The following is a 19,103-nucleotide window of genomic DNA, read 5'->3' on the forward strand; positions in this document are numbered from 1 at the left end:
TCCCAAATATCCCACTGACCATCAGTGACAAGTTCTTAAACAGTATAGAATTAACATGATGAAATGCTCTGATCACAAGTAGAAACGGGAGCCTCATGGCTATGAAGTATTTGCAGTTACATAATAAGCCTTTGACTAAAGAAAATAGGAAGTAAATCAAATGGTAGGTGTAGCATGCAAATCTCAGCAGTTTAAGTGTTACAATGTAATACACCATCCTTAATAAAGAAAATCGCCTGACATTTAAATAAAGCTGAAAAACAAATAGTAAAAAAAGAGTGAACCATTAGAATCACTTTGTTTGACAGCTAACAATTAACATGAAGTAGAAATAGTGAAAGAGAACAAATATATTACTTTGGGTAATTCATTTACCGTGCCTTATTTTAAGTTATAAATAGATGAAGGATTTTGTTATATAAAAAGGATCCAAAAAGTATCAATGAAAAAGACATGATCTTCATGAGCTGTGATGACCGCTAGGAACCAGCGGCCAGCTGGTCAAGAACCGCTTGTGAGCTCGTCTTGCACAGGTGAACCATGGCAAGTGCCAGGCATGAGTGTACTGTTCAACCCATTCCTTTCTAGTCCTGTAACATTCAATGTGTACCCATGGCTTTAACTACAAACTGGGAATTTCCTTGGAAATGTCTGTGCACGTCACAATGTCCCATGACGCCGAAATCCCATCCAGATCTTGATGAGCAAGCTATGGAGGCAACAAACAGAAAAGGGGAAAAGAGTTATCCGTAAGCGCAAAAAGGCACCACTTGGACTTAAAAAGAAAAAAAAAAAAACAGCCTTAGGCCTGCAAATGATCTACTCATTTTTCTTTTCGGCAACACACATGTTCAATATCTGTTCAATATCTTGAGACTTAATAATAGGTGGCCAGGGCAGTGTTAAACCACTGCTGACCCATGAGACAAGATAGGGTGGAGAAAGACTTCTGAAACTTAGAGTGAAAATACAACAACATGATGCCCCAACCTAGCCACCTGTCAATATTGCAAAGATAGAGGCTGCTCAGCCATAACCCAGCCCTTCGCTGCTGGTCAGACCCTCCTGGGGTCTCAACCCCCCACCCCACCAGGGATCTGATGCAGTGAGCACAGCCAATAGCCTCTGAGAAGCACCACTGTGCTAGCAGCACTCTGTACATCCAAATGGGCAAAACTCTTCAGCCTTGGTTCATCAGTGGAAGAAACTACCCATCCGTATCATGATATACATAATTTTAAGAGACTCTAAAAGCATTCCTCTGGCCATCATTAAAAAGTCTACAAAGGAGTTCCCACTGTGGCTCAGTGGAAATGAATCTGACTAGTAACCACGAGGATGCAGGTTCAATCTCTGGCCTCACTCAGTGGGTTAAGTAAGGATCCGGTCGGTGTTGCTGTGAGCTGTGGTGTAGGTCACGGACAGGGCTCAGATCTGGCATTGCTGTGGCTATTGTAGGCCAGTGGTTACAGCTCCAATTCAACCTCTAGCCTGGGAGCCTCCACATGCCACGGGTGGGGCCCTAAAAAAACAAAAAAAATAGGAATCTGCAAGTAACAAATAGGAAGTCTATAACAAATGTTGGAGAGGGTACGGAGAAAAGGGACTCCTTGTGCACTGTAAGTGGGAATATAAGTTGGTGCAGCCACTATGGAAACCAGTATGGAGGTAGAAAACTAAAAACAGAATTACCATATGATCTAGCAATCCTATTCCTGGGCATATATCTAGACAAAACCATAATTCAAAAAGATACATGCACCCCTGTGTTCATAGCAACACTATTCACAATAGCCAAGACATGGAAAGAACCTAAATGTCCATTGACAGAAGAATGGATAAAGAAGTGGTACATATACGCAATGGAATACTACTCAGCCGTAAAAAAGAATGAAATAATGTCATTTGCAGCAACACAGATGCACCCAGAGATTATTACACTCTAAGGAAAACAAGTCAGAGAAAGACAAATACCATCTGATATCACTTACATGTGGAATCTAAAATGTGACTCAAATGAACCTATCCACAGAACAGAAACATTCAAAGAGGACAGACCTGTGGTTGCCAAGGAGGAGGGTGGGTAGGAGAGGGATGGAGTGGGACTTTGAGGTTGGCAGATACAGACGATTACCTATAAAATGGATAACAACAAGGTCCTACTGGATAGCATAGGAAACTAAACTATATTTGGTATCCTGGGATTAAACCATAATGGAAAAGATGATTTTAAAAATGTATATGTTTATAACTGAGTCAGAGTGATAACTGAGAAGAGAGAAGGATGGCAATAAAATGTTTATTTTTATATTGATAGCCATGAGCAGTCTTCTAGTCAGCCGTCTAGGCTGACTCGCCAACAGCGTTGCTCAACTGTTCTTAGGAAATCTTAGACCCACATGCAAAGTTGGACAACAATCTTGTCTCTCATGTGAAAACTGGAAGAAGGTAACAGATCTAGGGTCTTGTGCTCCAGCATCGCTACCAAGTGTCCTGTTCGCCATCTACATGCCCCTCATCCCACTGTCCTCAGATGCTTTCTGAAATACACCCTGTTTTCAGAAGGGTGAATAGTCATGTATGCTTCCTTTCAAAGAGATCATCTTTTTTTCCAATTTAATGCAAATGACAAAAATGCTGCTGCATAAGGGAAAGCTAGCAGGGAACTTAGGAATCTACAGGAGAATGAGAACTCTACCAAAAATCCCAGAAATAGAAAATCTCCAACAAATCCCTAAAGAGAAATTCCCCCACCCTCATGTGCCTGTGAGCACCAGGGAAGCTCCATCATGTTGCTGCCTTGTAGAGAGAGTCTTGGAAGAAGTGGATGCCCAAGATTGTATTTCTAGTCGGGCAGAAACCAGTTATGACTTCCAGGTCCTTTTCCCCAGGTAGGAAAGTTCATTTGTCGCCACCTGTGAGCTTATCCTGCAACCCATCCCACCCCCAAAGCCAGCACCATTACTGGCCCTGAGCAAGAGGTTGGTTCGTTAACAAATCAGTCTTGCTTCTGGTCTACCGGGGGCTGGATCCTCAGGATGACAGTGATGCTGATGGTGGCCCTGACTATTCTAGCAGGAGCTACCGTTCACTTCATATTTAACCCTAACAAGAACCCCTCAAGATAAGCATGCGTTCCATTTTACAGATTACAAAATGAAGGTTACGAAGAGGAAGTAATTTGCCCAGCTAGTAAGTAAAAACAGTCTCAATTCAATCCAAGGTGGTCTGCTTCCCAGAGAGAGCAAGGCTATGCCAGAGGACAGAGCATTCCTGATCACGGAGTATTCCAAAGAGGTGGACTGTCATTCAGCAAATTGAAAGACAGTGGGGACCCAAGCACCATGTGTAATTTTGGACCAGGTGAACTCAAACTCTTTGCCTGTATGCAAATGCAGGTCAGTAATCTTTAGAGACTGGTACCCAGAGGGTAGTTAATAAATGGAAGCTATCTTTTCTTCTGTCCTGGTTCTTGTTCTCTCGGAGTTACTTCTAAGATCTTCCTGAGGTTCACAGTGCTTCATCTTTTGGGCAGTGGGTTCTTTTGTCCATGATGAACATGTTTTATAACACCTTAACCTGGAAATTCGGTCTATGACTTGATTCCTTTCTGCGGAACTGCATCTCTGCACATGGACTGCTCAGCTCCACTGCAGCTTTGGTACTGACACATTTTTTTCCCTCTGTATATTAACTATCCCCTGGCTACTGCCAAACATTTAATATCGATCCTAATCTAATTCCCAGCCTCTCTAGTCTGCTTATCTGTTACTTCCAAGGTCCTAACCCCACAAAGATTTTGACAAGGAAGAATGAAACCTTGGTTATTTATTATTTATGGGCCGTGCCCATGGCATGTAAAAGGGCCAGGGATAGAACCCAAGCCACGGCAACGACAACACTGAGCCCTTAATTGCTAGGCCACCAGGGAACTCTGAAAGCTTGGTATTTTAGTCAAACGCTTAGCTTGTTCTTACCAAATGAATTAAGGGTTGCATGGGGGGGGGGAGCTGGGGGGAAAAAAAGCTGCAAGAAAACTCATTTAATCATAAAGAGCTCTTTACAATAAAACATGTTGGGTTCCACAGATTTAAGAAGATAAGACCCCTTGTTAATCTTGAGGCTCAAGATTTCTTAGAAGCATTATAATAGCTACAATTCATTCATCAAGGCTAAATACATAGAATTATTTACAGAAACATACAGTACCTCTTGCTGATTGAGTCATGATATTCTCTTCTAATCTTAAAGAGAAAATGAAGAAAAGTTCAATGTTCAGTTATAAAGAACCTAATTCTAGTTTCCCATAAAGCTACAAATAGTAGTGACATGGATGTCCTTGCGAGTCTAAATCATCAACCAGAAAAAGAGAATGAGGAAAAATAATACGTTAAAATAATACAAGGCTTGTGCACAAATTAAACATTAATAGCTCTTGAAAGCTATATATCAGTGTACAGTGATGAGTAAATCGACATTCTTTTACCACGAGCCACACTTAAAAACTTTTATTCAAGCAAGAAGGTCGCAATCGTACTTATTTCAAAAGGACTTCATAATTACTAATAAAACCCAGAAAGGAGCCTTAACGTCATTTCATTACCCAATAAGCAGTTTTTTCTATTTACCAGATGACTTATCAGTCCCATTTATCATCTATGGCAGGAGTTTACCTCTATTCTACCACAGTTTCCTAAACTTAAAGAAACGTGTGCTTTCGTTTTCACACAGATCATCACTGAAAGGGACAATCTGTGCAGGACAGGGATCGCCTGCTCTGTCCTGTCCACCTTGGGGAGCTGTTCCTATGGCCTTTTCTCGCCCCTCCAGTCCCCTCCCCTTCCCCCACTTCCCCTCTTGCTCTTCTTGTATAACTAGTCATTCATTTCTCAAGAGTCCTCCATGGAACATAACCATGAACAGTTAGTTGTTCAATTTTGCTCTGGAATTACTTGCATCATGTGGGTGGCGATTTTGACAATGATCACAATGAGCAAATACAGCTCTTAAACATGGCCCACTGTGACTTTGGTGCTACAGGAGGAGCAGGAAAGCTGAAATAACAATTTTACTTTTTTTCACAAAACAAAAAAAAAAAATCACATGGTTTTACTTACTTTTTCGTACCGTCTTTGTTTGGCTGGATACCATATTGACGGCTTCAGATGGTAGACCAACATACACCCCTCCGTAGTTTCTTAAGGAGAAGAAGCAGAGAAAAATCAGACCAAACTACATGGTGTACTCTACACCTGCAGAAAATTATGAACACATGAAAGCATGGAGTCCTTCGAACAATGACGGAACTTTTAAAATAACTCATGACTTTTTCAAAAGTCGAATTCAGAATATTATTGTCCTTGGAGATAGAACTTTTTCTGTGCTCAAAAAAAGCTATATATAAAAAAGCTGTATAGTAGAATTTTTAGATATTTTGCCTGCAGTGGGAAAGAAGAGAAGTTGGGATTGTTACAATTTTGTAGAGTAAGGAGTATCAGTACAGTGACATGTTACAGTTGATCAGTCAGCAGTTATGAAGGATTCAGAGTGGTCAACTCGGGAACAGGTGTTACGGACAGTCATTTTACCTACAGGTAGATGCAAAGTGAGGACAGAGCCGAGAGGTAAGGAGGAGTGAGAGTGGAGTGCAGTGGCTCAGCGGATGGGACGACAGAAGGCAGCGGGAATGAAGGGAGGTCCTCCAATTTGGGAGCACAGCACAGCCAGAGGCCACAGGGTGGAAACTAGCCCAGGCCGTGTGCACAGGACAACCCAAGCGTGCTCGAAAGAAGCCCACAATTAGGAACCCTGGGCGAGTTCTTGATCAGATCACATGCTCCTACCTGTGACTCTCTGTGCCAAAAGTTTTCTTGGTGGGATCTGTATTATTGGCAATGGGCTAGAGCGGTTGATTAAACCCATGAATTAAATGAATTCATGTTACATTAAATCCATCAGGTGTGGCCAAAATTATTCAAATTTAAAGCAGCCTCAATACCAAACATACCTCCTCTTGTCATCTTCTGCTATCGAGTCTTCTGTTCTGAAAGGTCAAAAACATTTTATGAGCCATCTGGTTACAAAGAGACTTCATTTTTGGCTCTGAGAAGAAGGGAACTGATGAGTTAAAGCCAATTTTGTTCATTTCAAGTTCTTCCACCCAGTGTTTTGGTAACACAGTATTCTGACTCCACCTCAATCATCCATATACTAAAAAACTGGCAATGTTCTACTTACTGAAAAGTGCAAGTGCCAACAAGCCCAACTGCTAAACAAAATGAAAAACTTGAGGGCAGCCAAGATTAGAAAGAGCACCATTAGGCATCACGAAGCCTGGGTTTTGTCTTGGCTGTGCCACCTGCCTCCTGTGTGATGGACAGGCTGTGGGCAAATTGTCTGCCGATATCCCATCTGTAAAATAAGGGGGTCGACCAGATGACTCAAGGTCCTTTCTAGTCTTAACACACGATGATTCAGTGTCTCATGTCAGCTCAGTGGCACAACTTTAGTTATGAAAGATTTATCTGGTGCAGAAAGGGTTAAAATCAATTTAACCTTTAAAAAAAAACATTTTAGGGAGTTCCCGCTATGGCACAGTGGGTTAGTGATCCAGCTTGTCTCTGTGGAGGTGCAGTTCCATCCCCAGCCCAGCGTAGAGTGTGAAGGATCCAGCATTGCTGCAGCTGTGCTATAGGTGGAAGCTCTGCCTTGGATTCGATTCCTGGCCCAGGAACTTCCATATGCTGAGGGTACAGCCGAAGGAAAAAAAAAAAAAAAAAAAAACACTTTACATATGACCTATTACAAAGAGGAGGAGGAAATCTTCAAAAAGTTTTTGGAGGGAATTCCTAGTCTAAAATGCATGGCCTCTTTTCCTTGAAGAAGAGGAATCCATTTTCTCCTAGAATTCCTTGGCATATTTTTAGGAGGATCAGGAAGATTTTCTTGAAGCACTAGCTGGTATAAATGAGTTATTTTTCTGAAAGAGAAAAGACTCAAGTGTATCTGGTTGAACTCAGCATGGAATTCTAAGGGGCTTCGGTCAAGGAGAAAGTGGACTGAAAGCATCTCAAGAGTTTCACGGAATCTTTCAACTCTAGGGACTGTCTAACCTGGGTTTCACCCATTTAAAGAGTTGTGAAGGTACATGTCTATGAGATGTGGGATCATTTCAACAGCCAGTAAATCCCAAGTCTATAGCGAAGGGAAGCAGAGACTTGGAAATTATCTGTTGAACATCATCCATGCACCCTCAGCAAGCCCTCCAACAGAGGGCAAAACCCATCCTGCATTCTGATTTGTTCAAATCGAGCCCATAACCTAAATTCACCAATTATCAACTTCATTTATCACTTGCTAAAGCTGGATCATTTCTCAGTTCAAAGGTGTCAACGTCATACTGTATGAGAACTGGTGCAACACTTGGTGACGGATGTTAACACTGTCAGGCGTTGCTTTTACCACTTTTAATTAAAATGGATTTATAACCTGTGAGTACAGATACTAGGCAAATGACGGTGACAGGTTTGTTCAAGATTATCAGAACTATGCCAACTATGACCTGCAGAATGGGTCAACAAGGTGCTAATGTGGAGCACAGGGAACTATATTCCATCTCCTGAGAGAAACCCTAATGGAAAAGTATACTACAAAGTACATAAAAAGATACGTAGGAATCACTTTGCTGTACAGCAGAAATTAACACCACATTGTAAATCAACTATTTCAATTAAAAAAAAATGATGATCAGAACTGTTTACTTTGGTCCTGAATGGCCAAGGTTATCATGAAACTGTTTTTGAAGCTCTCTCTAACCAAATTTGGACACACAGAATGTCTCATATTTTGCCACGGTTATTCTCTTCACATCCAGTGACATATCTGTTTATCTTCACTCTTGCCCCTCTCAGCTAATTTGGCTGAAGGATATATTCAAGGTTTCAAAACATATTTAACATCCCCCGATGTAAGAGTAAATTATTTGTAATCTATTCTCGAGTTACTCAATACCCTGAAGGCCAATACGTGTTCTCTATGATACAAGGAATCAACCACATCTAATTACAAAATCTTTAAAAATACTATTTATGAAGGCTCATCAGACTTCCGTTCTTTTAAAGGTTGAAGTAAGTTATAAGGCCTGCCTTTGCCTATACGCGTGCACATCTGAGACGGCTGCTTCACCCCTTCCTTCCATCAGTATTCTACAATAGAAGACTGGGGGTTAAAGACTATGTGGTAAAAACAGCATCATCAATGAATCCTTCCTGGGAGTCAGACATAGCGCTGGTCACTCCATATGCATCAGTGCTGTTCCTCGCAATAGCGCTGAGAGCTGAGGAAATGGGTTCGGAAAGCCAGGTAATTAATACATATGCAAGTCCAATAAGCAAGACCCACACTGAAATCCCATCCATCTGACACCAAAGCCACGCTCCATGTGCTAATCCACCACTCTTATGCCGCTCAGATAAGATGTAAAAGTCAAAAACTCTTCTAGGTGGCTCCCCCTAGAGTGGCTGTGGCCTCCGACCTCTCTTGGAAAAGCTCTGAACTTCACCCCTGTCTCACAGCCTGCTTGTGGAAGCAGGACAGGCACATTGCTCGTGCTACATTGCTCACGCTCTTCCACTATTTCCTTTAATCCTCATCACAATCTTGCAAGATTCACCACAGTGAACAATGAAAAACGGAGACTCAAAGACTGGGTAGCATGACCAAGGTTACATGACCAGGGAAGAGAGCTCGAATGCAAACCAAGGTTCTATAGCTCCAGGCCTGCTTCATGAACTGCGAGCACGGGCTAATCCGTATCAGAGAAGCATCCCCATCTCCCAAGCTGGGGCTCCTTGATTTTTCTCATCCCACCTAAGGAGAGAAGGAGCCAAGATGGCAGAAGGGTCTTGGTCAACAATTCATGAACACTGGAGAGAGCTTTTAACAGATGCCAGAGACAGTCAATCTTTGTAGATTGATGGCTATGTAATTCATTTTTATCCCATTAAGAATACCTCCCCTGATCAGCAGTTACATTAGAATCTATTTGTCTGGACAACCAGATTCAAATTGAGGTTAAATCAAAAAATGGCGGTTGGTCCAAACCAAATCTCCTTGTGGACAGAGATTCAAGCCACTCTGTGTAGCTGCCTGAAAGCCAAGTGCTGCCCTGCCGGTCCACAAGGACCGCACCCATCCAGCTGGGGTGCCGTGGTCCTGCCCTGGCTGCACAGGCTGGAGCATTCAGAAGAAATGGTGCATCAAGCAGTAGTAAAATTTCCTGTATGAGGAAGACTCTGAGGTGTTAAGCCACAGACCCTGCAAAACTAGTGGAATTGTCTCATGGTTACTAGTCACTCCAAGTGGACATCTGAAAAATCTGTATCTTCTGATGTGGGGCCTAACTTCTCTGAAAGGGCATTTCTTGTTGATAAAAAGTAGCAATTACCTTAGGGCAGTAAATGTATCTGACTGCCAGGCAACTCAGCAGGAAACTGAAGTCTTTAGGATTCTCAAACTAGGGAGACACTCAAGTGATGAATCATGCCTGGGCTGCCCCACTTGGGCACCATTTTCAGGAATCACTTGAGAACTGTTTCCCTTCACAAAAGGATTTCTTCTCCACTGGCCTTAATCATTCATTTGCTGATATCTTCCCCGACAAACAAGTGCCAAAGGGTGGGTGCTCCTGATGCGCGTGGCATGGTTCCCACAGAAATCTTATAAATTTGAATCAACAGTAAATCTACACATGGGTAACATAAAGCCTCACTGTGGGCACGTGCAGATTTCTGTTCAGTTTCTGAAGAAATGAAAACAGCCTGTAGACCTTCAACCCCGCTGAATCAGAGCATCGGGCTGGGAACCAGGCTTGGGCCGGAGTTCCAGCACCACCACCGCTACTATGAAGCTCTTGGATGAGCTTCATGACCTCTGTTTGGCACAGAGGACTTCTTTGCTTTTCTTGTCTGGTCCCTACAGTGTTAGTGGAAGGGCAATGGCTGTTGTGCAGCCTGCAGCTATGACTGACGATGGATCGTGAGATTTGTTCCCCAAACCACTGAGAGCAGGAGAGAAAGGCACACAGTCCCTGGCTTAGGGAGAAGAGCAGCCACTGACAGCGTCTAGAAGCCGCAGGGTCATGGACATTCATGGCCCTGTTTTCTGCCAGTTCCAAAGGCAGAGAATGAGAGGACTTCACCCTTGAGTGTTCCCTTAGAAAACAGACTGGAGATAAAATTATTCCATGCTGGAAATGATAAGCAAAGTGAAAATGAGGCCAATTCACAGTAGATGAGCTGGAAGAGGCCAAACTGCTCCGGGCTCTTGAGAACACCGCTGGGGAGTTCATTGGTTCACAAACTCGGCCCTCCCCATAATCTTGCTGCTTTAGGGAAGGAGCAGGGGGGACTTGCACCAAGCAGGAGACACTTATCATCTTAAATCTCTAATCTGCTTCTAGATAATAGTTCTAAAACACAGCTCGCGGCACCACAAGCAGAGGCTGTGAAAAGGAACGAGAGAGAAGGGATTCAGGGAGAAAACCACCTCTGGAATCTTGCATAAATGGGGAGGAAACTTGAGATGAAGGCTCTACCAAGAGAACCAAACCACAGGGTTTTAGGAGGTAAGGGACCAGGTACCATAAACCAAATCACCTAAAAACAAAAAAGTGAAAGGCAACTTTGTACCAGTTTCCCTCCCCTTGCCCCAGCCCCAGCTCCAAGTTCACCACCAAGGAGGCTGAGGTCAATGAGGGGAAGGAAAACTAGCACAAATTACCAAGGGGTCAAAAGTGACCTGGAAACAAGCACATGGCCTCTCTGGACAAAATCTGCTCCAGCCAGGGAAGCTGAGCTGGCCCCTGGCCCCTTCCCCTCCCCACTCTGTGATTCAGGGACAGGGGCAAGGGCTCTGAGAACACCCTCCCTTGCCTCCTGGCTCCCTGTTAGGTTCCACTGAAGGTGATGCTCGAGAGACACAAAATGCAAGAGACAGCACCCCGCAGCTTTCAGAACAGGCCCGATTAACACTCTTTCCTGGTCACTACAGCTCAAGCTGGCGGCCAGTGGCTACTGTGTAGCCTTGAGCTGTGGTTACTAATAGAATACAAAGTCCAGACCTGGCAGTAATACCCTCTCCCCAGATGTCTGGGTCACAGCCCCATAGAAGCACCCCTCCTCCCGGCTCCTGGATTTTGATGACCCAACCTCTTTCCTTTGTCACTCCTGCCCTAGAAGTGGGCCCCAGGAGCAGTAGCCACTTCCTGCTACCACTCTCCCTGCCAATCTCAGCCTTCCTTTCCTACACCCTCCATCCTCCATGACCTGCTCAACCAATCCCTAATAATAGTAAATTCTCTCTGCTTAAAGAGTTAATGTGGTTCCCGCTCCCCTAACTGGACACGAACCAATACATGAATTGGTAGCAAGAATGGGGTTTATCTGCCACCCCCTGGTCTGACTGTGTCTCACTAAGGCATCTAAAGGACTTATTTCCTGTGTATCAGGTCCAATCACTATAATGTCATAAATGTCCTGGACCAGTACAGGGTGCCATGGGACATCATAGTGCAAAATTGAGGATGGAGTCAAGACTGTGACAGTATATTGTTAGCTTTGCCAGGTAAAAGCAAAGTGCTTCTGCCATCTGGTTCAGAGACAAAGTATTTGCCAAAGGTTGCATGAGGGGAGGCAGGGGCTGTATTGATAGTTTGCAATAAAGATACCATACCTTCAACAGCAGCTGAAATTGGAATCAGCATTTCCTTAAGCTTACACGACTCCAAAGTCACTCTCTAAAATAAATCTGCCTTCTGCATGGACCAAACAGCCAAGGTGGAAGGAGATATGAGAAGCAACTTGCTATCTTCATTTCTTCAAGTCTTTGTTGGGAGCATTCATCTCTGCAACTCCACCAGGAATGCAGTTTTCCTTTCTGCTATTCTGGTATAGAAGGGAAATTTCCATGGACTTCCACTTGACCCTTCCCACCACTGATAGCTCTTCCCTCACAAGTCAGAGAGCCAATGTGGAGATTCTGTCAGTTGTCAAATACATCTCCCCTGATGAAGCAAGCAACCCGAGCATGGGTCTGTAGACTCCTGGAACCACTGCCATTTTTAGATCAGCCAGAATTCCATTTTTTACCTGACCACTATAAGCCCACACATGGACCGATGGACCAGAGTGGCATCTTGGGTCCTCAGATATTAACATCAACTCAGAGCCAGTGCCTAGAAATCTCTAAAAGGCCCAGGTGCTTCCTTCTGTTTTGGACACAGCTGCTTAGTAAGTGAACACAAGCCTCTCTGGGGGAAGACCCGAAAGAATATCTACCGGACATGCATGTGGCAGTGTTTACGATTCCCTCAAGGGAACATGGCCTTAATCACTCTGAGTCTGACTTAGGTCTAGAAGCTGCATTAAAAAGCTGTGCCTTTCCCCTGTGATGGCTCAGCTCAGGTCTCTGGCTCAGACCAGGCATCTTCTGCTTACAAAATACATAGAGGGAGAGAGTGAACCTCAAGAAGACCATCCTTCTGATTTATCCCTTGGGAGAATGATCAACTCGTTATCATCAAAATTCCTCCCAGGATGAAACACTCTACCTCTTCATCCCTGCTGTCCATTAAGAGGAGTGTGCCTGTCTTGCTTGGGTGGTTAAGTTCTTGGCCTTTGCTTCTCTGGGATCCCATCATGGCCAAGGAAACAACCCATCTGGGTGGCATCATCTCCTGCTGTTAAAGGCCGCCTTCCAGAGAACCATCACCCTGCAGATTCCCTTCACCGCCTGTTTCTGTTTTCTCAGTGCCTGTGGTGGGGAGCAGCTCAACTTGAGAAATTCACACCAACATTCCTATCGCCTCACGTCTTTGGATTCCTCCCTCTCCAGCCCACCAGGGAATCTGGTACATTCCTCCCCTGCTGAAAACGTAGGCTCATTTGGTTAAGTTTCATCAACCAAGTGGACTAAACCATTAAAGAGTCCCAGCCATGCACTTAAACAATTAAATCTGGAATCTCTGTTAAATATAACCATATCAATAAATCCAGTCTCACTCTGTAGACACTCCTTCCTCCTTGGCCTCACACCCCTAGGGTCCATTTCCACACATATTCCTGAGAATTCTGGCCAAAGAAACTAGAAAATCCTGGCCAAGTATAAGGATATAAGCCCTTCCCGCCCAGGTCAGTCTTGGTGCTTGTCCTGGGGGAGCATCCTGAGAGCTGACTATGGATCCATCAGCAATAAGGGGTGTTCACAGTGGGTCCTGAGGAGGACAAGCACCCCCTAATGTGGCAACCACCCAAGCAAGGGGACCCAGTTCCAAGCCTCCCCTCCCAACTGGTCTAGCCCTTTCTCAATGGCACTGCCAGGAAGAGAGAAAGTTTCCGGCTGGCAAAGGTGGGGAGAGAAAGTCAGCGCTTCATCATTAGCTTCACCCCAGTTCAAATTTAGGCCAGTCTAGTGTGCTTGAGAGATGAAATGGGAACAAGATGAGGCTACAACAGCTCTAACCAGGGACTAAATGGACACAAAATACTCTCCGCAATGTGGAACTGAATAGAAAACAGCTAACAGAGAAAGCCCTGCCGCTGAACAGTTTTCATGCCCTGATATCATGACAAAGGCCACAGAGACCACCCTGATTTCTGGCCTCCCCAACTAAGCGAAGAGGAAGCAGGTGGGGGGTGGGGGAGGGAAGAAAGGTATAAAGAGGCAAGTAGGTTGGCTTTTCCTTTTCAGTGATGGAAGCACTACCTATTTGAATAATTTCAAGGGTCTAGAAAGGCCGATTTAAATATAGTTTAATTTTACCTGTTGGCTCAACTTGCAAATTCAAGTTCTCCATGATTGGTCATGGGTAGCTCAGTGTCAGTGAAGGGAGAAGCATAGGAGAGAGAGGATGACAGGGTCCCTGGAGAGGAGCTAGAGCTCTCAGAGCTGGGGTTTGGGTAGAAACATGGTCTGTTTCATGGGTGTGTCCAGGACCAATCACAGAAGGACTTATTTCTGAGTCCAAAGAGTAAAGGGGCAAAGCAGGACTATGGAATTTAAAGTTGAGCAAGTGGTTACTCCATTTTCTCAAGTTTCTACAGAGTAAACTTGTGTGATGCACTTGTTTTTTTCCAGAGGGAGCAAGACTGAAAGCCTCTTGGTAAACTGCTTTCTCTGGTATCAAGTCAGTGTTTTATTTCTGAGCACATACAGCATCTGAAAATTTGTGGAAAGCGATGTCATATTTGGAAAAAATGTTTGAGTAGTGAGATTTTTTTTCATTAAAAGCTCACGTCTCATCTTAGGAAAAAAAAAAAATTAAACCACAAGTACATTTCCTAAGACCTGTGGAACATGTGTTAACAATTTTGGACCAAGTTTTAAAAATTCTCTGCATTTCAGTATCACTGGGTCCCTTTTTGTTAGCTCCTTTTATCAAAGAATGGATGTTCGAGGAGAAAGAATGTCAAGGTTAAAGCCACCCACTAAGCCTCATGATCATCTCCTGAAGCAAGATCACAGGTTCCCATGCCCTGGCTCAGACTGTTGGCCACTTCAGCCATAAAAATGTTTTGCAGAACCAAGTGTTAATTGAGGTGTGACCACCGGTCCATCACCCCCCCCCCCATTTAGGGATTGTTGAAAAGATCTCCAATGATAGTTTTAATCCTTGCAGGGTGGTATACTGTTCGGTGATCTCTATCTTACCAAAGTTGACCCGAAGTGGCCTTCCCACAGGCTTGTTAGAATAAGGGGGGGGGGGGGGGAAGCACCCATTGGTTTCAAAACTGCTTTTTTATATCTGTTTCCGCCCCATGCTTCTAGCCTACTTCCTGCGAAATCAGCATGGTACTCTCTTCGCCCTTCTCAGATTGAGTATGTTTGCTGATCCACATTGTCTAGGTAACGCACACTCAACGACTTCTCCTAGCTTTGCAGACCTTTCCTAGATGAAGCAGAGAGACTGAATTTCCTCCAGTCATAAACAAGCTGTGACTTGTTTTAAGTCCAGCTTCCAGAAGGTGAGCTGTCTCCAAACCAGCTAGATAAGTCTGTGGTTGCTCTCTGGGACCTGCTGGCTTTCCTCCATCTGTCTTTTTTTCATTCACCTATTTTGTGTATATTCCTATTTAAAACCCAGTATCCACAGAGAAGACCTAAACTTTCACCTTATCAATGATGAGTCCCTCAATAAAGAGAAGCCTCATTCAGAGGTACTACATCAAACACACACCTTTACTTTTTTCTTCCTCGGCAGCACAGGGGAATCAAAATATTTCCGTCACTATATTTGCTTAGTTTCTAGGTTGTAATAAAATAGCTGTCCCAAATGACCTACAAAAAGGTTTCAAAGGTAAACAAATGGAACCATGGCACAGATACGTTATGTACACACTGCACAACAAACACAGATGATAAATATCAGGCAGCAGGCAGCCACTCCACATCCCCTAACTCATCGTGGCTCCACTTTGCCTTGAAATTCAGAAGGTTCTCCCTTTCCTAGCCTTCCATAATGACAGAGTTCTGTGGCAAAGAAATGATTTATTTTTTTACTTAGTCATCAAGAAAAATGTTCTAAATACAGAGCTATTCTTATGAGTGATCTAAGAAGCAGCTGCAGTCTTTTCTTTTTCCATGTGAGCAGTGCCAATAAGAGGCCACACTTATTATGATTTGTAAATGGTACAAATTCAATATGGAAACCTCAGGGGATCCTGTGTGTAGCTCCAATTATCTATATTTAGTTACCATTCATGATCTTTTGGAATAGGTTTATTAATCAACAGTGTTTACTTCTACCAACACTACAGTCCTCCCGATAAACAGTAATCATTTAATTTTCTTTTTAATTTTTTACGATGGCTCCTGCTTCTCAGGGAGGTTCCAATCAATTCTACCGAGCATTTAACTACACAGGATTTTGGACAGAACTGTCTTACCATTGACTGCTTGGGCCTATATGCAATCTCATGCATTTCCTCATTTCTTCACAACTTTGAAATATCTTTGGACAGTCAGCTTTCAGCCTCCCTCGCTGGATGGGCCCCTCGGCTAATACTGGCTCCTTTCTCCCAGAATGTATTCCTGGAGAACACGAGTAACATCTGCTCTTTGTATGGGGTAAGGGGTCAAGAATTAAATTGCAATTTTCCTATCCATCTACTGCTCTCCTTCTAAGAAGTTCCCGTCGTGGCGCAGTGGTTAACGAATCCGACTAGGAACCATGAGGTTGCGGGTTCGGTCCCTGCCCTTGCTCAGTGGGTTGGCGATCCGGCGTTGCTGTGAGCTGTGGTGTAGGTTGCGGACGCGGCTTGGATCCCGCGTTGCTGTGGCTCTGGCGTAGGCCGGTGGCTACAGCTCCGATTCGACCCCTGGCCTGGGAACCTCTGCCTGGGAACCTCCATATGCCGCGAGAGCGGCCCAAGAAATAGCAACAACAACAACAACAAAAGACAAAAAGACAAAAGCCAAAAAAAAGAAACCTTGTTTTTCTCTGATGTATCACTTTTCTCAAAACCTCAAGACTATACAGCTTGTTTTCCCATGTCCCAGTGTCTCCCGTCAGAGACGGAGCCAGAGTGCTCCCAACATCCCCAGTAAGATCTCTCAGATGGGGCCAACTTCGCCTTCAAAGACTCTCCCCTTCGAAGTCAGAACCCTGCCATACCCTCCCTGGATGCATCAAAGATTTTGGCCCTGACTTCAAAGGCTTTCTTCTAACCATCATCGTCTTGGACAATTTTAAATCCCATGAAAATCACCCGATTGACCTCTTGCTTCACATTTTGCTGACTTCCTCTATCCCAACAGCTTTTATTGCTATTCTGATCATTGACTCCCATGGGTGCTCCATGGAGCTTATTAGTTCCTGGAACTAGTTCACTTCTGATATTTTGGTCAATCCCACTCCCTGGGGAGGTGGGGGTGGAAATCTTCCTTCCATCTCCCCCACTCCCATCCCAATTCCCAAGAAGCCTCCAGTACAGTCCCCCTTCATCAGCCCCTTAGGGCTTCCCCGCCCCCCTCTCTAGTGTGTGCCTTGCAGTCAAGCATTTCAGCAATACTTGCTGGTCACCACCAATCCCTCTCTACCCCTGAATGAAGCCACCTAATTGCTTCTCTGCCTGTTCCCGCTATGCTGGGTCCCACCAGGGAAATAAATCAAACCATGTATTGATGGGCAGCCAATGGGAATGTAAGGTTTCTAACCACAGAAAGATGGTTAGAAATGCTCTGGGTCTTCGGCCATCAGGGATTCGGGACGAGGCACTGCTGAATCTCTTCAACAACCTTTAAATCACTGAAAAATCCTAGTTACCATTTACGAGCGGGGCAGCAAAGCATGATACCAAGTATTACTTTAGGATACTGAGTACACTGTACCAAAACCCATCATAACCCTCAAGCAGTTACTTAACCTCTCCGTGTCCCAGCGCCTCATTTGTAAAATGGAACAGCACGACTGTCCCCATCAGAGGTACTGAATGAGATAATGTGCTGAAATCGCTAGATAGTATGCAGCTCTCAATCAAGAGGAGCTATAAAAATTGAGGATGATAATGAAGATGGTAACTCTCAATGGTTAGTATCATCCCAATTTTACAAATAATATTTAAGGGCACAAGATCACACAGCTAGCAAAGGAGGAAGGGCGGTTTGAACACAGGTCTCTCTGCTTCCAAAACGCGTGCTTTTTCAATGCTATTTCCACCCCATCCTCCTCACCACGCGCAGGAGACACCCTTGCCTGCCACCTCACAGGGAAGAAAGGAGGCCACCTGACACCCTCAGGTCTGTAATTAGAACAGGGCTCAGGAGTTCCCGTCGTGGCGCAGTGGTTAACGAATCCGACTAGGAACCATGAGGTTGCGGGTTCGATCCCTGGCCTGCTCAGTGGGTTAAGGATCTGGCGTTGCCGTGAGCTGTGGTGTGGGTCGCAGACGCGGCTCAGATCCTGCATTGCTGTGGCTCTGGCGTGGGCCGGTGGCTGCAGCTCTGATTGGACCCCTAGCCTGGGAACCTCCATATGCTGCAGAAGCGGCCCAAGAAATGGCAAAAAGACCAAAAAAAAAAGACAAAAATAAATAAAAATAAGACAGTGCTTCATGTTTTATGGGAACTCGTTCCAAGATATTTTTCTCTAGAGCTGTCACCTTGCATAACAATGAAGTTGGTTGGTCCAGAAAAAAATCTTTGTGATATCATAAACAAGTTTTAAGTGAAAGAAGTATATAAACTATCGTGTTTAAATCAAGTGGCCATGATCTTTTATTTGCAACAGAAAACATTACAGCAAACAGTGTTTAACACTGTTTCGTACTTGAAGTATTTTTGTACGATTCACATACATCCACATATGCCTTGTATACATTTTTTCTTAAATTTTAAATCAAATTTTTTGGGAACATGAAAGCTGACCTACATAGAGAACCTACTTTGTTTCTGCTGGCCCAGTTATAATTGCTCCCTGTTTGGGTGGGAGTATCCCCATTTCTCTTTGGTGAGGGAACCACTGCTCTCCCACTGTTTAGCTGTACAGTTAGGTGAGAAGAACAATTATGATTGGCTCCAGCAGTGGGCACGTGACCCAGGTCTGGCCAATGAGAAGCCCATGTTCCCCCTGGCCCACTGAATGGTTCAGAGAGAGGCACCTGACCCCTCATCACGGCCAGGGAGAGCTTAGCCCTAGGACTTTTGATCAAACTACAGGGAAAAAGAAACTCTTTTGTCCACAGCCACTAATAAGCTGATAAGATATAAACTGGCCATCTCCATCACCACTTGGGGGAAAATGTCTAAGAATGGGGCCAAAAACAGGAAAGCAGAAATGAGTGAGTTTCTTCCTGTCATCGGAGCACCTGGATCCAGCTGTGATGAAGGCCAAACCCCTGGAGCTTTTCTGTTACACATGCCAATAAATTCCTTTATGTTTGTTTGTTTAGGCCAGTTAAAGCTGGGCTTCTGCCATTTCCAACCAAAAATATCCCAACAAAACCTATTTGTGCCAAAAAGCTAACTCCCTGAAATAAAATTTAGGTTTGTGAAAACAGCCAAATATCATCACATTGAGTTAAATTCTGTTTTGCTCCGCATGTCATTAT

The 19,103-nt window shown here is 44.2% G+C and overlaps 1 protein-coding gene across 1 annotated transcript in view; it reads right to left on the minus strand.

The window, feature by feature from the left end:
- Positions 1-604: 604 nt before the first annotated feature.
- The window catches only part of C7H12orf75 (chromosome 7 C12orf75 homolog), a 37,199-nt gene continuing 18,700 nt past the window's right edge, over positions 605-19,103 (minus strand). Inside the window, exons 3-6 of the mRNA XM_047786488.1 lie at positions 6,008-6,043; positions 5,118-5,197; positions 4,210-4,244; positions 605-709 (exon numbers count right to left, since the gene is read on the minus strand). Coding sequence (XP_047642444.1) covers positions 4,240-4,244; positions 5,118-5,197; positions 6,008-6,043 — 121 coding nt within the window. The 3' untranslated portion in view covers positions 605-709; positions 4,210-4,239. The remainder of the gene's footprint in view (positions 710-4,209; positions 4,245-5,117; positions 5,198-6,007; positions 6,044-19,103) is intronic.

This window comes from Phacochoerus africanus, chromosome 7 (genome assembly GCF_016906955.1).
Source record: "Phacochoerus africanus isolate WHEZ1 chromosome 7, ROS_Pafr_v1, whole genome shotgun sequence".
Taxonomy (NCBI): Eukaryota; Metazoa; Chordata; class Mammalia; order Artiodactyla; family Suidae; genus Phacochoerus; species Phacochoerus africanus.